The following is a 17,102-nucleotide window of genomic DNA, read 5'->3' as shown; positions in this document are numbered from 1 at the left end:
AGGCCGGGCGCAGCGCAGGTGCGGCCATCTCGTGATTGACAGCAGACACCCTGGCGCCGGCCAGCTCTTAAGGGGGAAGGGTCGACTTGGTCTGCTGCCACGCCCTGGATAGTGGAGCCCTCCAGCTAGGCCTGAACACTGCTGCTGGACCCAAATAGCGCCTGAAGCCATGCAGAAGGCCCGTGAACGAGCGCAGCGCTTCTCAGAGCGTGATCTGAGTGTGCTGGTTGGTGCTGTGGAGAAGAGGCGCCATATTTTGTACCCGGACAATGGCAGGAAGGCGCCGGTCCGCGTCTACCGGAGAGCCTGGAGGCATGTCGCCAGCAAGCTGTCAGCCAACAGCGAGGTCACCAGGACCGGTGTCCAATGCCGCAAAAAGTTTAATGACCTCACTCGGATTGTCAGGGTGAGTACCCTTTCCAGTGTGCTCCTTATCCTTGCATGTGCACCTCACATTATGGGCAAAGGGACCTGAAAGCCCTAATGGCCAGCCCTCATCCAGCAGCTATGGGACAGGCATGAACATCAATTGCACATTCTGCACTTAACACACTGGCCAGGCTATTCCACCATGGGAGGCAGTGCACACAAGATCAGGGCGACACACTGGCCAGGCTATTCCACCATGGGAGGCAGTGCACACAAGATCAGGGCTACACACTGTACTTAGAGGCCGTCCTTTCTCTTGCAGGCCAAGCTGGCCAATAACAAGAAGAGCCGGACTGCGACCGGGGGAGGCCAACCCCAGATCCAGCCGCTCACCGAGCTGCAACATCGCGTGGAGCGCATCATGGGTGGCCGGGTGATTGGCCCCGTTACATGTGGAGATGCCGACCCTGTTCTGGGCACCAATGGTAAGGACATCACCTTTTGGACCTCTCTCGTCCCACTTGCGCATCAGATCTACATCCTTTGCCACTGTCCGACCAATGCGCTGAATGCCACCACTCATGCATCCCTCGCTGACGCCCTCTCCTCACGCTAAAGCTACTCTTGTGCCTTCCTGCTTTCAGATGGTGAGGAGGAGGTCCCTGAACTTGCCAGTGACAGCCCCTCAGAAGAGGAGGAGGAGGAGGAGCAAGAGGAAGGCGGCCCATCAGGGGAACCCTCAGCCGCGGCAACCCATGCGAATGTAGGGGACACGTCTTCCCTGGAGGGGAGCGTGGCGGAAGTGTCGGAGGGGAGGGGAGCTCATGGGACCTGCGGCCTGCAGAAACGCGGGAAGGGGGTGGAAGCTCGGCGGCCTTCTCCCCAGAGTGGGGAAGGGTCGGAGGGGAGTCCAATTGCTGGGCCCAGCGGCATCCAGCAACGCAGGAAGGGTCGGCCAGCTCGGCGGCCTTCTCCCCAGAGGGAGAGTCCGGCCTCCAGTCCGGAGATGGTCTTCGCCGAGGAGATGGAACACCTCGAGGACTTGTCCGCGGACTCGGAGCGCCGGCACACGGAGCTCATGGGTGTAGTGGCACGGTTGCCTGAGGCCATCGAGTCCCTCTCTGAGTGTGACCGACGTCGGGGCCTCACAGGCCATCAGTTTGGCGGAATTCGGGGCAGAGCAGGCAGCGAGTCGGGCGGTATTCAGGGCAGCTCAGGCAGCGAGTGGGCAGCTGATCAGTGGTGCCGTGCAGTCACTGGGTGCTCTGATGAGGTCACTGAACATGTCAACACGGGCACTCACTGCTGCCACACTCGCTGTGTCAGCCAGGCATCGCCAGGGCACCCGGCGCGCTGCAGCAGCACAGTGGTCTGCCCCTCGGCAGATTGCTGCGCATGCTGCAGTGCTGGCCCGGGCGAGTGCCAGTGTCTCAGGCGACCAGCGAGCGCCTGCCATCCGCCAGCTTGCCCCCATTCCTCCAGCCGCCACTGCCACTCCCCCAGTGGAGCTGGCAGGAGCTGCTGCAGCGACTGATGCTGGCCAGCCACAGCTGCAGCATTCAACAGCCGCCCGCTCGACGGCCAGACCTCGACTAGGCCGACCCCCAAGGGCATCTGCCGTCACGACATGTGCCCCTCAGGAGCCTGCCCCCAGCCTTGCAGCAGCCAATGGCCTTACTTTGAGGAGGAGCAGCAGGGCGGGCAGGGGCCACACAAAGATGGCCAAGGCATCGCCCTAGCGGACCAAAAAATCAAATGTGTGGCCAGTTGTGTTTGTTTTTTGAGGCCGAGAATTGGATGTTTGTTTTTTGAAGGCCGAGAATTGGATGTTTGTTTTTTGAAGGCCGAGGGTGTGATGTTTGTTTTTTACGAAGGCCAAGGATGACGGCCATTTTAGTTGCACTGTTTTGTTAATCCTCTCCAGGTTGTGGGAGCGAGTAATGTGTTTGAGTGTTTTTTGGGGGTTTCGTCTGTTTTTGGTTTTCATGTGGGAAGGGCCCTGAGTTTGTACAATAAAACATTTTGGCCTAGAAATTCGGTTGGGTTAGCGCCCAATTAGGGGCGTTGGAGTGGCTTGCGCCGGCGGTATCGCTGCGCCCGAAATTGCGATGGGCCCTAACATCGGCGTTACCCGGTAGCGCTGCGCCGGCACCGATGACGTCATCGGTGTGCGCAGCGCCCCGGTTGCAGTGGTAATCCGGCCCGATGGCCAAATTCAGTTGCGGCCGCCTCGCCCGTGGCAGCCGCAAACAACGATTGTGGAACGGGATGTTGCAGCACCGTAAGGCCGGCGCATAAAGGTGGAGTGGCGGCCGGCCGCTTTCCCGGCGGCCGCCTGCCCGCACCTCCCTCCCCGGACTCCTGCACCACCCCCCCGCGGCACTGATGTGTGTGTCCCGCGAGCCCGGCACTTCTCTGAGGTGCCGGGCTCATTTGTCAGGGGAATCCACCGGTCAGCTGTCGGCTGCACGCAGCTCCTCCTTAAGCGAAGGAGGAGGCCTGCAGTACCCCAGCCTGCCGCACCGCATCGGGTGCCGCAGCGGGGGATTAGCGCCTGAAACCTGCATTCAACGCCCATAGCGAGGCGCTAAAACCCTCCATTAGCGCCCGCCGCCGTCTGGGCCCGGGGCAACTGAATTTTAGGCGGGCGCAGCGGCAATTATGGCGGGCGCAAAATCTCGGGCGCTAAAGCCCTGGCGGACTCAAACCGAATTTCTAGGCCTTTATTTATTAACATTGTCCATGTTTGATCTTTGAAGTGTTTGTTGCCTTAACCGGCTGAGGGCTTGCGGAGCGGCTGCAATCATGTTCTTTCATTGGCACAAGCCATTCCCTGACAGGGGGCCTAGAAGTGACGTTCAATAAGCCGCCGACGGGCGGCCCTTGGACCTTGTGCCTCCCTCCTGGGCTGGTACTCCTCGTCCTCCTCCTCCTCATGCTCCTCCTGCTCCTCCTCCTGAGGTGGTGGTCCAACGTGAGGTGGCAGTGCCTGAGTCCTGCGGATAGCCAGGTTGTGCAGCATGCAGCAAACGACGACGAATTGGGAGACTCGCTCCTGCGAATACTGGAGGGCTCCCCCGGAGCGATCGAGACAGCGGAACCGTTGCTTGAGGACGCCGATTGTTTGTTCTATGATGTTCCTAGTCGCTTGATGGCTCTCGTTGTATGCCTCTTCAGCAGGGGTCGTGGGCGCACGGAGCGGGGTCATGAGCCAGGTACACAAAGGATAGCCATTGTCCCCGATAAGCCATCCTCTTGGGGGAGGCTGTGCCTGGAACATGTCAGCCACAGTTGTCTGTCGCAGGATAAAGGCATCGTGGCTGCTGCCTGGAAAGCGGGCATTGACAGCTAGGATGCGCTGCCTGTGGTCACACACCAGCTGTACGTTGAGGGAATGGTAGCCCTTCCGGTTGCGGTAATCCTCGGCATGCTCCAGAGGTGCCCGCAAAGCCACATGCGTGCAGTCAATGGCGCCCTGCACCATGGGGTCTGTGGGGGGAATCGGAGGGGGTCAGTGGGGGGGGTGAATTGGGAGGGGTCTGTGTGGGGGAGTGGGGAGGGTCTGTGTGGGGGAGTGGGGAGGGTCTGTGTGGGGGAGTGGGGAGGGTCTGTGTGGGGGAGTGGGGAGGGTCAGTGGGGGGGTGTGAATTGGGAGGGGTCTGTGGGGGGAATCGGAGGGGGTCAGTGGGGGGGTGCGAATTGGGAAGGGTCTGTGTGGGGGAGTGGGGAGGGTCTGTGTGGGGGAGTGGGGAGGGTCTGTGTGGGGGAGTGGGGAGGGTCTGTGTGGGGGAGTGGGGAGGGTCAGTGGGGGGGTGTGAATTGGGAGGGGTCTGTGGGGGGGAGTGGGGAGGGTCAGTGGGGGGAATCGGAGGGGGTCAGTGGGGGGGTGGATTGGGAAGGGTCTGTGTGGGGGAGTGGGGAGGGTCAGTGGGGGGGGTGAATTGGGAGGGGTCTGTGGGGGGGAGTGGGGAGGGTCAGTGGGGGGAATCGGAGGGGGTCAGTGGGGGGGTGCAAATTGGGAAGGGTCTGTGGGGGGGAGTGGGGAGGGTCAGTGGGGGGGTGAATTGGGAGGGGTCTGTGGGGGGAATCGGAGGGGGTCAGTGGGGGGTGAATTGGGAAGGGTCTGTGTGGGGGAGTGGGGAGGGTCTGTGTGGGGGAGTGGGGAGGGTCTGTGGGGGGGAGTGGGGAGGGTCAGTGGGGGGGAGTGGGAAGGGTCAGTGGGGGGGAGTGGGAAGGGTCAGTGGGGGAGTGGGGAGGGTCAGTGGGGGAGTGGGGAGGGTCTGTGTGGGGGAGTGGGGAGGGTCAGTGGGGGGGGGTCAGTGGGGGGGGAGTGGGGAGGGTCAGTGGGGGGGGAGTGGGGAGGGTCAGTGTGGGGGAGTGAGGAGGGTCAGTGGGGGGAGTGGGAAGGGTCAGTGGGGGGAAGTGGGGAGGGTCAGTGGGGGAGTGGGGAGGGTCTGTGTGGGGGAGTGGGGAGGGTCTGTGGGGGGGAGTGGGGAGGGGGAGTGGGGAGGGTCAGTGGGGGGGAGTGGGAAGGGTCAGTGGGGGGGAGTGGGGAGGGTCTGTGTGGGGGAGTGGGGAGGGTCTGTGTGGGGGAGTGGGGAGGGTCAGTGGGGGGGTGTGAATTGGGAGGGGTCTGTGGGGGGGAATGGGGAGGGTCAGTGGGGGGAATCGGAGGGGGTCAGTGGGGGGGTGGATTGGGAAGGGTCTGTGTGGGGGAGTGGGGAGGGTCAGTGGGGGGGGTGAATTGGGAGGGGTCTGTGGGGGGGAGTGGGGAGGGTCAGTGGGGGGAATCGGAGGGGGTCAGTGGGGGGGTGCAAATTGGGAAGGGTCTGTGGGGGGGAGTGGGGAGGGTCAGTGGGGGGGTGAATTGGGAGGGGTCTGTGGGGGGAATCGGAGGGGGTCAGTGGGGGGTGAATTGGGAAGGGTCTGTGTGGGGGAGTGGGGAGGGTCTGTGTGGGGGAGTGGGGAGGGTCTGTGGGGGGGAGTGGGGAGGGTCAGTGGGGGGGAGTGGGAAGGGTCAGTGGGGGGGAGTGGGAAGGGTCAGTGGGGGAGTGGGGAGGGTCAGTGGGGGAGTGGGGAGGGTCTGTGTGGGGGAGTGGGGAGGGTCAGTGGGGGGGAGTGGGGAGGGTCAGTGGGGGGGGAGTGGGGAGGGTCAGTGGGGGGGGAGTGGGGAGGGTCAGTGGGGGGGAGTGAGGAGGGTCAGTGGGGGGAGTGGGAAGGGTCAGTGGGGGGAAGTGGGGAGGGTCAGTGGGGGAGTGGGGAGGGTCTGTGTGGGGGAGTGGGGAGGGTCTGTGGGGGGGAGTGGGGAGGGGGAGTGGGGAGGGTCAGTGGGGGGGAGTGGGAAGGGTCAGTGGGGGGGAGTGGGGAGGGTCTGTGGGGGGGAGTGGGGAGGGTCAGTGGGGGGGGAGTGGGGAGGGTCAGTGGGGGGGAGTGGGGAGGGTCAGTGGGGGGGAGTGGGGAGGGGGAGTGGGGAGGGTCAGTGGGGGGAAGTGGGGAGGGTCAGTGGGGGGGGAGTGGGGAGGGTTTGTGTGGGGGAGTGGGGAGGGTCTGTGGGGGGGAGTGGGGAGGGGGAGTGGGGAGGGTCAGTGGGGGGGAGTGGGAAGGGTCAGTGGGGGGGAGTGGGGAGGGTCAGTGGGGGAGTGGGGAGGGTCTGTGGGGGGGAGTGGGGAGGGTCAGTGGGGGGGGAGTGGGGAGGGACAGTGGGGGAGTGGTGAGGGTCTGTGTGGGGGAGTGGGGAGGGTCTGTAGGGGGGAGTGGGGAGGGTCAGTGGGGGGGGAGTGGGGAGGGTCAGTGGGGGGGGGGAGTGGGGAGGGTCAGTGGGGGGGAGTGGGGAGGGTCAGTGGGGGGGAGTGGGGAGGGTCAGTGGGGAAAATGCTAGCCAAGGCACTGTAGAGCAGGAGGCAGTGCAAGGGAGCGGGGAGGAATGTAATAGAAAGGTTGTAATTGGAGGGGATTTGATCATTAGTGGGATAGAGGGTACCTCCTGCAGTGGTGCTCGAGAGTCCAGGAGGGTGTGTTGCCTACCCAGTGCCAGGGTGAGGGATAACTCAAAGCAGCTGGAAAGGAACGTGGAAAGGGAATGGGAAGAATGAATTGCCATGATCCTTGTCGCAATGGGGAGTGTCCCTGCTCAGGAAGTATCAGGAGGTTGGCACTAAATTAAAAACCAGGACCTGTTAATGGGAAATGAACCGGAGCAGATAAGAGAAGTGAGTGTGGGGGTGCATCAAGGCAGTTGTGATCACAACATAATGACTGAGAGAGATAAATAATACAAAGACCAAAGCAATAGATTGGAAAAAAGCTAACTACTCCATTAATTTCAGCCAAACCCCTTATCTTGCTGAACTTTGCCTGATTTATGTCTAGCACCCTGATTTTTGACTCTTCCTTACCCTTTCTGTTCTTATATTGAACCTAACTAGTTATGGTCACTATTGATTTACTCTCACATCAGCTAGTTGCAATGCTCCATCTCCATGGGCGCACAGATTGCAGTTTTAGTGGCAGCAGGGAAAATAATAGATAGCACCCTGCACACTAGTTTCCAGATTATGGAGGCTGTGATGAAGGTTCCTGTTGTTCAGGGCTTTTAGGATCTGAAAGTTACCAATAGACCAGTCATCCTGCTGATCAGTGGGGCCACAGATCCAGAGCCAAGTCAAATGCTGGAGTCAACCTACCAGAGATGGCTGTCTCTCAGGACAACAACAAATACCACGGGCAGGATTTTCATTGGGCCATGGAGGCGGGATTGGAGGCGTGTGGGGGGGTTAAAATCTCAAAATCGGGTGGCACGAACCCATCCCGCCCCCCAACCCGCCTCCAAGCCAGTTTCAAAGGAGGCGGATACCCAACCTGTGCTGGGAGCTGCCTCCCCGAGACGGGAAGGGGATTAGTGCCAATTAACCGCCTGTTAACAGGCAGTTTTTAGCCTAATCCCTATTTTTATTGCTGAAGTGTGGGATTCCCGATGGCTCCAAACCACGCGAGGCCGACCGTCGGGCTGAAGGGTTCGAGATGTCCGGTGTTCAGGTGAGTGGTGTGTGCATGAGTGCAAAGGTAAGTGTGTTTGGTGTGTGTAAAGTGTTTAAAGAAGTTTTACTTACCTTTACAGCCTTCCTTCCTTCAGGTCTCGGGAGTCCCTCATCTCACCGGCACAGAAAGCAGAATGGCCGCGAGCTGTCAAAAGTTGCAGCATTCTGCTTTCTGTTCTGGAGAGATCTCTAAATCAGCCTGAGAGGAAGGAATTAACTTAGAGTACAGATTGTCAGTGTTTGACAGCTTCAAAGAGCTGTCAAACACTGATATTTCATCTGTCAAAAGCTCTTGACAGATGAAATGTCAATCTGTGACGTCACCTATCGCCGGGTGGCCCATAATTGGCCTGCTGAGCCCACTGGGCGGGCTCAACAAGGTCAATCAAGTGAAAATCGCATGGGTTGGCCACAACTCGATGGAGGCGGGACTACAACCCAAAAAGTGGGAGACCCGCCTCCATCACGCCTCCAGTATCAAAATCCAACCCGTGGTCTCTGGCCTTCCAGCTCAGAACATCACCCCAGTGGAATGTAGGAGGCGTCACCAGACTGTCCAAGCATCAGCTCTAGAGATGCAGTCTTCTGTGGCTCCCTCCCAGGAGCATGTTGCCATGAAAAAGTCACCTCAATCCCATGACCCTTCTGTAGCAAGCAGTCAGCTGTGGCTCCTTAGTATTGACCTGGTGATGGGTGTAGCGGGGACATAAAATCAGAATCTGCAGATGATACAAAAATAGAGCGAGTGGGTAACGGAGAAGAGGACTATAAGTCTTATCAAGAGGACATCGCTGGACCAATAGTTTGGGCAGATAGGTGTCAGATGAAATTTAATGCAGAGAAATGTAAGGTGATAATTTTGAGATGAGACTAAGGAGAGGAAATACAGCATATGCTAAATGATAAAGCTTTAAAAGGAATACAGCAACAGAGATATTTAGGGGTTCAGATCAGTAAATCTTAAAAGCTATAAAAAAAAGCAAATGGTGGTTCCGAGGTTTTATAAATAAGGGCATCAAGAACAAAAGTGGAAGCTAATGTTAAATCAAATCATTGGTTCGGCCGCAGTTAGAATATTAAGTCCAGTTCTGTGCACCTTGCTTTAAAAAGGAAGTGAAGGTCATGGAGCGGGTTGTGAATATTCACCAAGATGATTCCAGGGATGAGAGGCTTTAGTTACGAGGAAATACTAGGGAAACTGAGGAACTATATTGCATTGGAACAGATAAGGATAAAAGATCTAACAGAGGTGTTCAAAATTAATTATTCCTTGCTGGGACTACAATAACTGCTCCGTGATGGGACCACATTAACTGCTCCATGCTGGGACCACATTAACTGCCCTGTGCTGGGACCACATTATTTGCTCCGTGCTGGGACCACACTATCTGCTCCGTGCTGGGACCACATCAACTCCTCCATCACCATCCCCGAGTATGTCCGGTCCCACCAGCAGGATAGACCTACCAGGGGTGGCGGCACAGTGGTATACAGTCGGGAAGGAAACATAGAAGATAGGAGCAGGAGTAGGCCATTCGGCCCCTCGAGCCTGTTCCGCCATTTAATGAGATCATGGCTGATCATCCGAATTCAGTACCCTGTCCCTGCCTTCTCTCCATATCCCTTGATCCCTTTAGCCTTAAGAAATATATCTAACTCCTTCTTGAATATATTTAATGAATTGGCCTCAACTGCCTTCTGTGGTAGAGAATTCCACAGGTTCACCACTCTCTGGGTGAAGAAATTCCTCCTCATCTCTGTCCTAAATGGCTTACCACTTATCCTTAGACTGTGACACCTGGTTCTGGACTCCCCCGCCATTGGGAACATCCTTCCTGCATCTAGTCTGTCTAGTCCTGTTAGAATTTTATAAGTTTCAATGAGATCCTCTCTCATTCTTCTAAACTCTAGCGAATACAAGCCCAATCGACCCAATCTCTCTTCATACGTCATTCCTGCCATCCCAGGTATCAGTCTGGTGAATCTTCGCTGCACTCCCTCCATGGCAAGGAGTGGCCCTTGGAGTCCTCAACATTGACTCTGGACCCCATGAAGTCTCATGGCTTCTGGCCAAGCATGGGCAAGGAAACCTCCTGCTGATTACCACTTACCACCTTCCCTCAGCTGATGAATCAGTACTCCTCCATGTTGAACACCACTTGGAAGAAACACCGAGAATAGCAAGGGCACAGAATGTACTCTGGGTGGGGGACTTCAATGTCCATCACCATGAGTGGCTTGGTAGCACTACTGACTGAGCTGGCTGAGTCCTGAAGGACATAGCTGCCAGTCTGGGCCTGCGACAGATGGCGAGAGAAACAGCACAAGGGAAAAACCTATGTGACCTCGTCCTCACCAATCTACCTGCCGCAGATGCATCTGTCCATGACAGTATTGGTGGCAGTGACCACCGCACAGTCACTGTGGAGACAAAGTCCCATCTTCACCCTCCATTGTGTTGTGTGGCACTACCACCACGCTAAATGGAATAGATTCAGAACAGATCTAGCAGCTCAAAACTGGGCATCCATGAGGCGCTGTGGGCCATCAGCAGCGGCAGAATTGTATTCCAGCACAATCTAACCTCATGGCCCGGCATATCCTTCACTCTACCATTACCATCAAGCCAGGGGACCAACCCTGGTTCAATAAGGAATGTAGAAGAGCATGCCAGGAGCAGCACCAGGCGTACCTAAAAATGAGGTGCAAACCTGGGGAAGCTGCAACACAGGACTCTCTTCTTAAGAACTACATGCATGCTAAAAAGCGGAAGCAGCATGCTATAGACAGGGCTAAGCAATCCCACAATCAATGGATCAGATCAAAGCTCTGCAGTCCTGCCACATCCAGTCGTGAATGGCGGTGGATCATTAAACAACTAACTGGAGGAGGAGGCTCAATGAATATCCCCATCCTCAATGATGGTGGAGCCCAGCACGTGAGTGTAAAAGACAAGGTTGAAGCGTTTGCAACCATCTTCAGCCAGAAGTGCCAAGTGGATGATCCATATTGGCCTCCACCATCACAGAAGCCAGTCTGCAGCCAATTCCGATTCACTCTACGTGATATCAAGAAACAGCTGAGCGCACTGGATACAGCAAAGGCTGTGGGCCCCGACAACATCCCGGCTGTCGTGCTGAAAACTTGTGCTCCAGAACTAGCCGTGCCTCTAGCCAAGCTGTTCCAGTACAGCTACAACACTGGCATCTATCCGACAATGTGGAAAACTGCCCAGGTATGTCCTGTCCACAAAAAGCAGGACGAATCCAATCTGGCCAATTACCGCCCCATCAGTCTACTCTCTATCATCAGCAAAGTGATGATAACACTGACTCACCAATAATCTGCTCACTGATGCCCAGTTTGGGTTCCGCCAAGACCACTCAGCTCCCGACCTCATTACAGCATTGGTCCAAACATGGACAAAGGAGCTGAATTCCAGAGGTGAGGTGAGAGTGACTGCCCTTGACATCACGGCAGCATTTGACCGAGTGTGGCATCAAGGAGCCCGAGTAAAACTGAAGTCAATGGGAATCGGGGGGAAAACGCTCCACTGGCTGGAGTCATACCTAGCACAAAGGAAGATGGTTGTAGTGGTTGGAAGTCAATCATCACAGCCCCAGGACATCATTGCAGGAGTTCCTCAGGGCAGTGTCCTAGGCCCAAACATCTTCAGCTGCTTCATCAATGACCTTCCCTCCAACATAAGGTCAGAAATGGGGATGTTCGCTGATGACTGCAGTGTTCAGTGCCATTCACAACTCCTCAGATAATGAAACAGTCCATGCTTGCATGCAACAAGACCTGGACGACGTTCAGGCTTGGGCTGATAAGTGGCAGGTAACATTCATGCCACACAAGTGCCAGGCAATAACTATCTCCAACAAGCGAGAGTTTAACCACTGCCCTTTGACATTCAATGACATTACCATCGCCGAATCCCCCACCATCAACATCCTGGGGGTCACCATTGACCAGAAATTTAACTGGACCAGCCACAAATACTGTGGCAACAAGAGCAGGTCAGAGGCTGGGTATTCTGCAGCGAGTGTCTCACCTCCTGACTCCCCAAAGCCTTTCCACCATCTACAAGGCACAAGTAAGGAGTGTGATGGAATACTCTCCACTTGCCTGGATGAGTGCAGCTCCAACAACACTCAAGAAGCTCGACACCATCCAGGACAAAGCAGTTCACTTGATTGGCACCCCATCTACCACCTTAAACATTCACTCCCTCCACCACTGGCGTACCGTGGCTGCAGTGTGTACCATCTACAAGATACACTGCAGCAACTCGCCAAGGCTTCTTCAGCAGCACCTCCCAAACCCGCGACCTCTTCCACCTGGAAGGACAAGGGCATCAGGCACATGGGAGCACCACCACCTCCAAGTTACCCACCAAGTCTCACACCATCCTGACTTGGAAGTATATCGCCGATCCTTCATCGTCGCCGAGTCAAAATCCTGGAACTCCCTCCCTAACAGCACTGTGGGAGCACCTTCACCACACGGACTGCAGCAATTCAAGAAGGTGGCTCACCACCACCTTCTCAAGGGCAATTAGGAATGGGTAATAAATGCTGGCCTTGCCAGCGACGCCCACATCCCATAAACGAATATTTTTAAAAAACTGCTCCGTGCTGGGACCACACTATCTGCTCCATGCTGGGACCACATTAACTTATCATAGAGTCATTCTTGAGATGTCAGCTATCTTGACGCTGTTGGTTAGCTTTGCTAGTTTTCTCAGCTGGGCTGTCTGTAATGATCTTACTTACAGGGTGGATGTCAATGAAAAGTGCGTGATCTTTCTCATTGGGATTTAATCCACCGATAGCCTCCCACAGCTCCGGGTCACCGTTGTAGAAGTGTGGGTGCGAGATGAAGATTTGAGCATCTGAAGATGAAGAATTTACAATAAGCATAAAATAAACTGCTGCTGTACTTCACAGCTGATTCATAATTATAGATGCGAGACAAAGCACGCACGCAACTGAAACAGAAATCCATTCCTGTAAAATGGTGAAGAAAAGATATTTGGTGAGCATTTCAACTTATATTGAGGAATGTTAGAACTCATCGTCATCACCATCACCATTATAATCTTTTGTCCAAAATGGATGACCTCACATTTACCTGCATTGAAATCCATTTGCCACAGTTTCACCCACTCACTCAATGGCCTCGATTTCCATTGAGTCGTGGAGTCAGGATTGGAGGTGTGCGGGGGGTTAAATTTCCAAAATCGGGGGTCCCGACCCCATCCCGCCCCCCAACCCGCCTCCATGCCAATTTCAAAGGAGGCGGGTACCCGCCCCGCACTGGGACCCGCCTACCCGAGGTGGGAAGGGATTAGTGCCAATTAACAGGCAGTTTTTAGCCTAATCCCTATTTTTAAGCTTGAACTGTGGGAATCCCGACGGCTCCAAACCACGCCAAGTTAGAGGAGGTAGGCCGTCGGGTTGAAGGACTTGGAGGGGTCGAGATGTCGGTGTTCAGGTGAGTGATGTGCGCGTGAGTGCAAAGGTAAGTGTGTTTGGTGTGTCTAAAGTGATTAAATAAGTTTTACATACCTTTTCTTACCTTTTCAGCCTTCCTTCCTTTAGGTTCGGGGAGTCCCTCATCTCACCGGCACAGAAAGCAGAATGGCTGCAATCTGTCAAAAGTGACAGCCTGCAGCTTTCTGTGCTGGAGAGATTTCTAACTCAGTCTGTGGAGAAGGACTCATGTTAGAAGTAAGACTGTCAGTGTTTGACAGCTTCAAACAGCTGTGAAATGCTGGTATTTCATCTGTCAAAACGTCTTGACAGATTAAATTTCAATCTGTGACGTCACCTGTTGCCGGGTGGCCCTTAATTGGCCTGCTGAGCCCGTTGGGCAGGCTCAACAAGGTCAACCAAGTTAAAATTGCATGGATTGGCCACATCTCGATGGAGGCGGGACTACAACCCCGAAAGTTGTAGTCTGCCTCCTTCCCGACTTCTGAATGAAAATCACCCCCAATGTCTCTTTGTAATGTTATGCTCCCGTCTACACCAAACTTTGTGTCATTGACAGACCTGGATATATGGCTCTCTATTGTGTTATCTAAGTCATTAATAAATATAGTGACTAGTTAAGGCTCCAGCACAGATCCTTGTGGGACACCGCTAGTCACTTCCTTCCAATTCGAGTACATACCCATTGTCCCTACTCTCCGTGTTCTACCGCCTAACCAATCTCCTAACCAGGTCAATAATTTTCCTTCAATTCCATGAGCTTTAACTTTAGCTAACAGACTCTTATGTGGAACCTTATTGAATGCCTTTCGGAAGTCCATATAAGCTACATCCATAGACATTCCCCTGTCTACTACTTTAGTTACTTTATCAAAAATTGGTTCGTTAGATGTGACCTATCCATTACAAATCCATGTTGGCTCTCTCTCAAGGTTCTTGAAATGCTCAGTTACTTTGTCCTTAATTATAGATTCCAATAACTTCCCCACAACAGATGTTAGACTAACAGGTCTATAAATTCCTGGCTTCTCTCTCTCAACTTTCTTAAATAATGGAGTTACTTTGGCAATTTTCCAATCTTAAGAGACAATTCCTGAATCAAGGGAGCTTTGGAAGATTATGGCTAAAACATCTGCAATTTCCTCACCTTCCTTTAAAATCCTGGGATAGAAACCATCAGTCCTGGGGATTGTCTTTAGTGCCTTTGGGGGAGAAATTCATTACCGCCCAGGAATGGGCGCTAACTTTGGAAAAGTTAGAGATTTAGCGCCGGGCGCAAATGAATCTCGCTGTATGCAAAATTCAGTGTCATCGCTGAGAGAAGGATTGGAGTGTTAAATCAAACGCTAACGGCCTCGCTCAGTGGCATTACACTCAAAACGCTAACCAATATCAGGTGCAGCCTAATCGCAAGTCATCATTGCCACAGGCTATTTCCAGTTCTTAAGGGGAAGGTTCATTCATGCTGCAGAATCTCATTCTCAGCATTGCTGGCTGTGGACCTGTCAGCAAGCAGGAGCAGGCCAAGCCCAAGGAGCCGGATGACTCAACCAGCTGTACTCATGGCAGATCCACACCGCAGGGAGAGAGCTTGCAGGTTTTCGGACCAAGCATTGGAGGAGTTGGTGCCCGCTGTGAAGATTCGGAAGGCGGTGCTATACCCGGCAAGTGGCAGGAGGCCCTCGCTGCACGCCATGTGGAGGGAGGTTGCCCATCAGGTCTCAGGCAGCACTGTAGTCCCCAGGACCCACACACAGTGCAGGAAGAAATTTAACAACCTCACTCAGGTGGTCAGGGTGAGTCAATGCCTCAACAAATGCTATATACCACCATCTGAACCTCAGTCTGCACACACTGGCCAAAGCACCTCACCCCCAGCACTCACCCACCAACAATCTCTACCTACCAACACTCACACCCACATCTCACACCTTGCACACAATGACAGCTATAAGAACATAAGAAATAGGAGCAGGAGTAGGCCAATCGGCCCCTCGAGCCAACTATGGCAGGCACATCACCCAAACACATTGCTCCACACTCACTCACACACTTTCCTTTCTCTTGCAGGCCAAGGTGGCTCACAGCAGGAGGGAGCAGGAGCGCACAGGCGGGGGACAAGCCGACACCCAACCACTGTCTGCGCTGGAGCATCGAGTGCTGATGATTATTAGGAGGCCAGGTGGTGGGCACCGTGGCCACCGGTGACGTTGACCCCCTTGGGGACAACAACGGTATGTTCATCACTACTCCTTCTTCTCACATCCCACTTACCCCTCACCCCACAAGCCTTTCGCACTTTCCAGCTAATCATGTTCTATGCATGCATTTCTCCCTTCCTGCCCCACTCCCCTCACCTTAACCTGTCTCTTGTGCCTTTATGCTTTCAGATAATCAGCAAGCACCAGAGCAGCCTGTGCCAAGAGCACATTAGAGTGTGATGCGGGAGAAGGAGGAGGAAGAACACACTGCATCACTGCATGTCTCACCCGCAGGCACCAGCTCAGATACTGACACTACGCGTTCATTAGAGGTTAGTATAGTAGTGGGATCTGCACAGGGTGATGCACCAGGAACGAGTGGGCTGCAGCAAGGCCAGGGGGAAAGGGTAGCTCAGGGGCCAGCTCCCCAGAGAGCGAGTTTGCACGCGAGTTCTGCTGCACAGGACTCAGATGAGGACCTCGATGGGGAGGCCTTTAGAAGAAGGGTGATAGCCATGCACACCGAGATGATAGGTGCAATGTCAAGGGTGCCAGAGAGCCTGTCAGCAATGGTAAGGAGCGTGGAGGAGTCCACCTCCAACAGAGCTCTGTGCACACCATGGAGCCCATCATTTCCAGTCTGCAAAGGATGGCAGACTCCCAGAGAGACCGTGGCGACCCAGACCTGATGCCGCATATGATGGGCGATCTGGCAGCTTCCATTGCAGCACAGACGGAAGCAACGCAACGTCTTAGTGCTGTAATGCAGTCTATGGTTGTTGCCATTCAATCTCAGACTGCTCTCATGCAGTCTCAGCTTGATGCCACGCAAGCTCTGACAGCTGCCATCATGGCTGGGTCTACCACCGTCGACTGGGGTTTTCACAGTGTCACAGCACGCCAGTAATCTGTGCTGCAACAGATTGCTAGGGATGCTGAGGTGATGCCCCAGGGGAGTGGCAGAAGGTCAGTGGAGCAGGAACCTGCTGTCCTCTCTCAGGATGACAGCATTCTTGCTCCCATCACTGCCACTCCGCCATTGCCCTTGTCGCTGCCTGTCATCCAGCCAGCCCTGACTGCTACCGTCCATCCTGAGGTGGTACAGTCTACAGCCGGGCCTTCCAGGCCCAGAGCTGGTCGAGGGCGTCCTGCGAGGCCATCTGAAGTCTCCCACATGGACACTCTGCAGCCTTCCACCAGCCGTGCTGCAGTCACTGGGCCAACACTTTGTAGGAGCACTAGAGCAGGCAAAGGCACAGTAACAAGAGGCACTAAGGGATCACACAAGGGTGAATAGTAAAAATTGTTGTTGTAAAGATGTGTTCACTGATTATTGATAAATTTATTAAATCACTTCAGATAATTTTGTACTGTCTCTCATTTCAGTTGTGCGCTGTGATATGGCCTGCGAGAGGGATGGAATGATGGGGATGTGGTGAGCAACAGGGATCTGGGGTTGAATTTACTGGAATCGCAGTCTGATGAGACGCTCAAGGACCGCCCTTCTGGAAGGCCGATTGAGTGGCTGCCCCCTCCCTTGCTCCTGTTCCTCCTCCTCCTCTCCTCCTGAAGTGGTCCTGCAATCCCTGCTGGCAAGGGCTGGGCCCTCATGATGGCCAAATTGTAGAGCATGCAGCACACCACAATGAAATGGGACATCCGCTCTGCCGAGTACTGGAGGGCTCCTCCCGAGTGGTCAAGGCAGCGGAACTGTTGCTTCAGCAGGCCGATGTTCCTGGTGACAGCATGGCTCTCATTATATGACTACTGTGCAGAAGTGTTGGGGTTGCGGAGTGGAGTCATGAGTCAGGTGGAGAGCGGCTACCCCTTGTCTCCGACCAGTTAGCCATGAGCTTGATGTGTTCCAGCACACTTCCAGCCACCATCAGTCTGGCGCAGGATGAAGGCATCGTGGCTGCTGCCAGGATAGCGGGCATTCACATTGAGGAATCGCTGTCTGTGGTCGCACACCAACTGGACATTAAGTGAATGGTAGC

General features: G+C 54.8%; 1 protein-coding gene across 1 annotated transcript in view; it reads right to left on the bottom strand.

Moving 5' to 3' along the window:
- LOC147103488 (scavenger receptor class B member 1-like) overlaps nt 1-17,102 on the bottom strand; it is a 119,775-nt gene that overhangs the window by 36,820 nt on the left and 65,853 nt on the right. The window contains exon 8 of the mRNA XM_086011814.1: nt 12,185-12,303. Within this exon, the coding sequence (XP_085867940.1) occupies nt 12,185-12,303 (119 nt within the window). The remainder of the gene's footprint in view (nt 1-12,184; nt 12,304-17,102) is intronic.

The sequence above is a fragment of the Somniosus microcephalus genome, chromosome 19, assembly GCF_052327205.1.
Source record: "Somniosus microcephalus isolate GS21.2 chromosome 19, FLI_Smic_1.0, whole genome shotgun sequence".
In the NCBI taxonomy this organism is placed as follows: Eukaryota; Metazoa; Chordata; class Chondrichthyes; order Squaliformes; family Somniosidae; genus Somniosus; species Somniosus microcephalus.
Note: the sequence above shows the minus strand (reverse complement) of the source record. Positions and strands in the feature narration are given on the sequence as shown.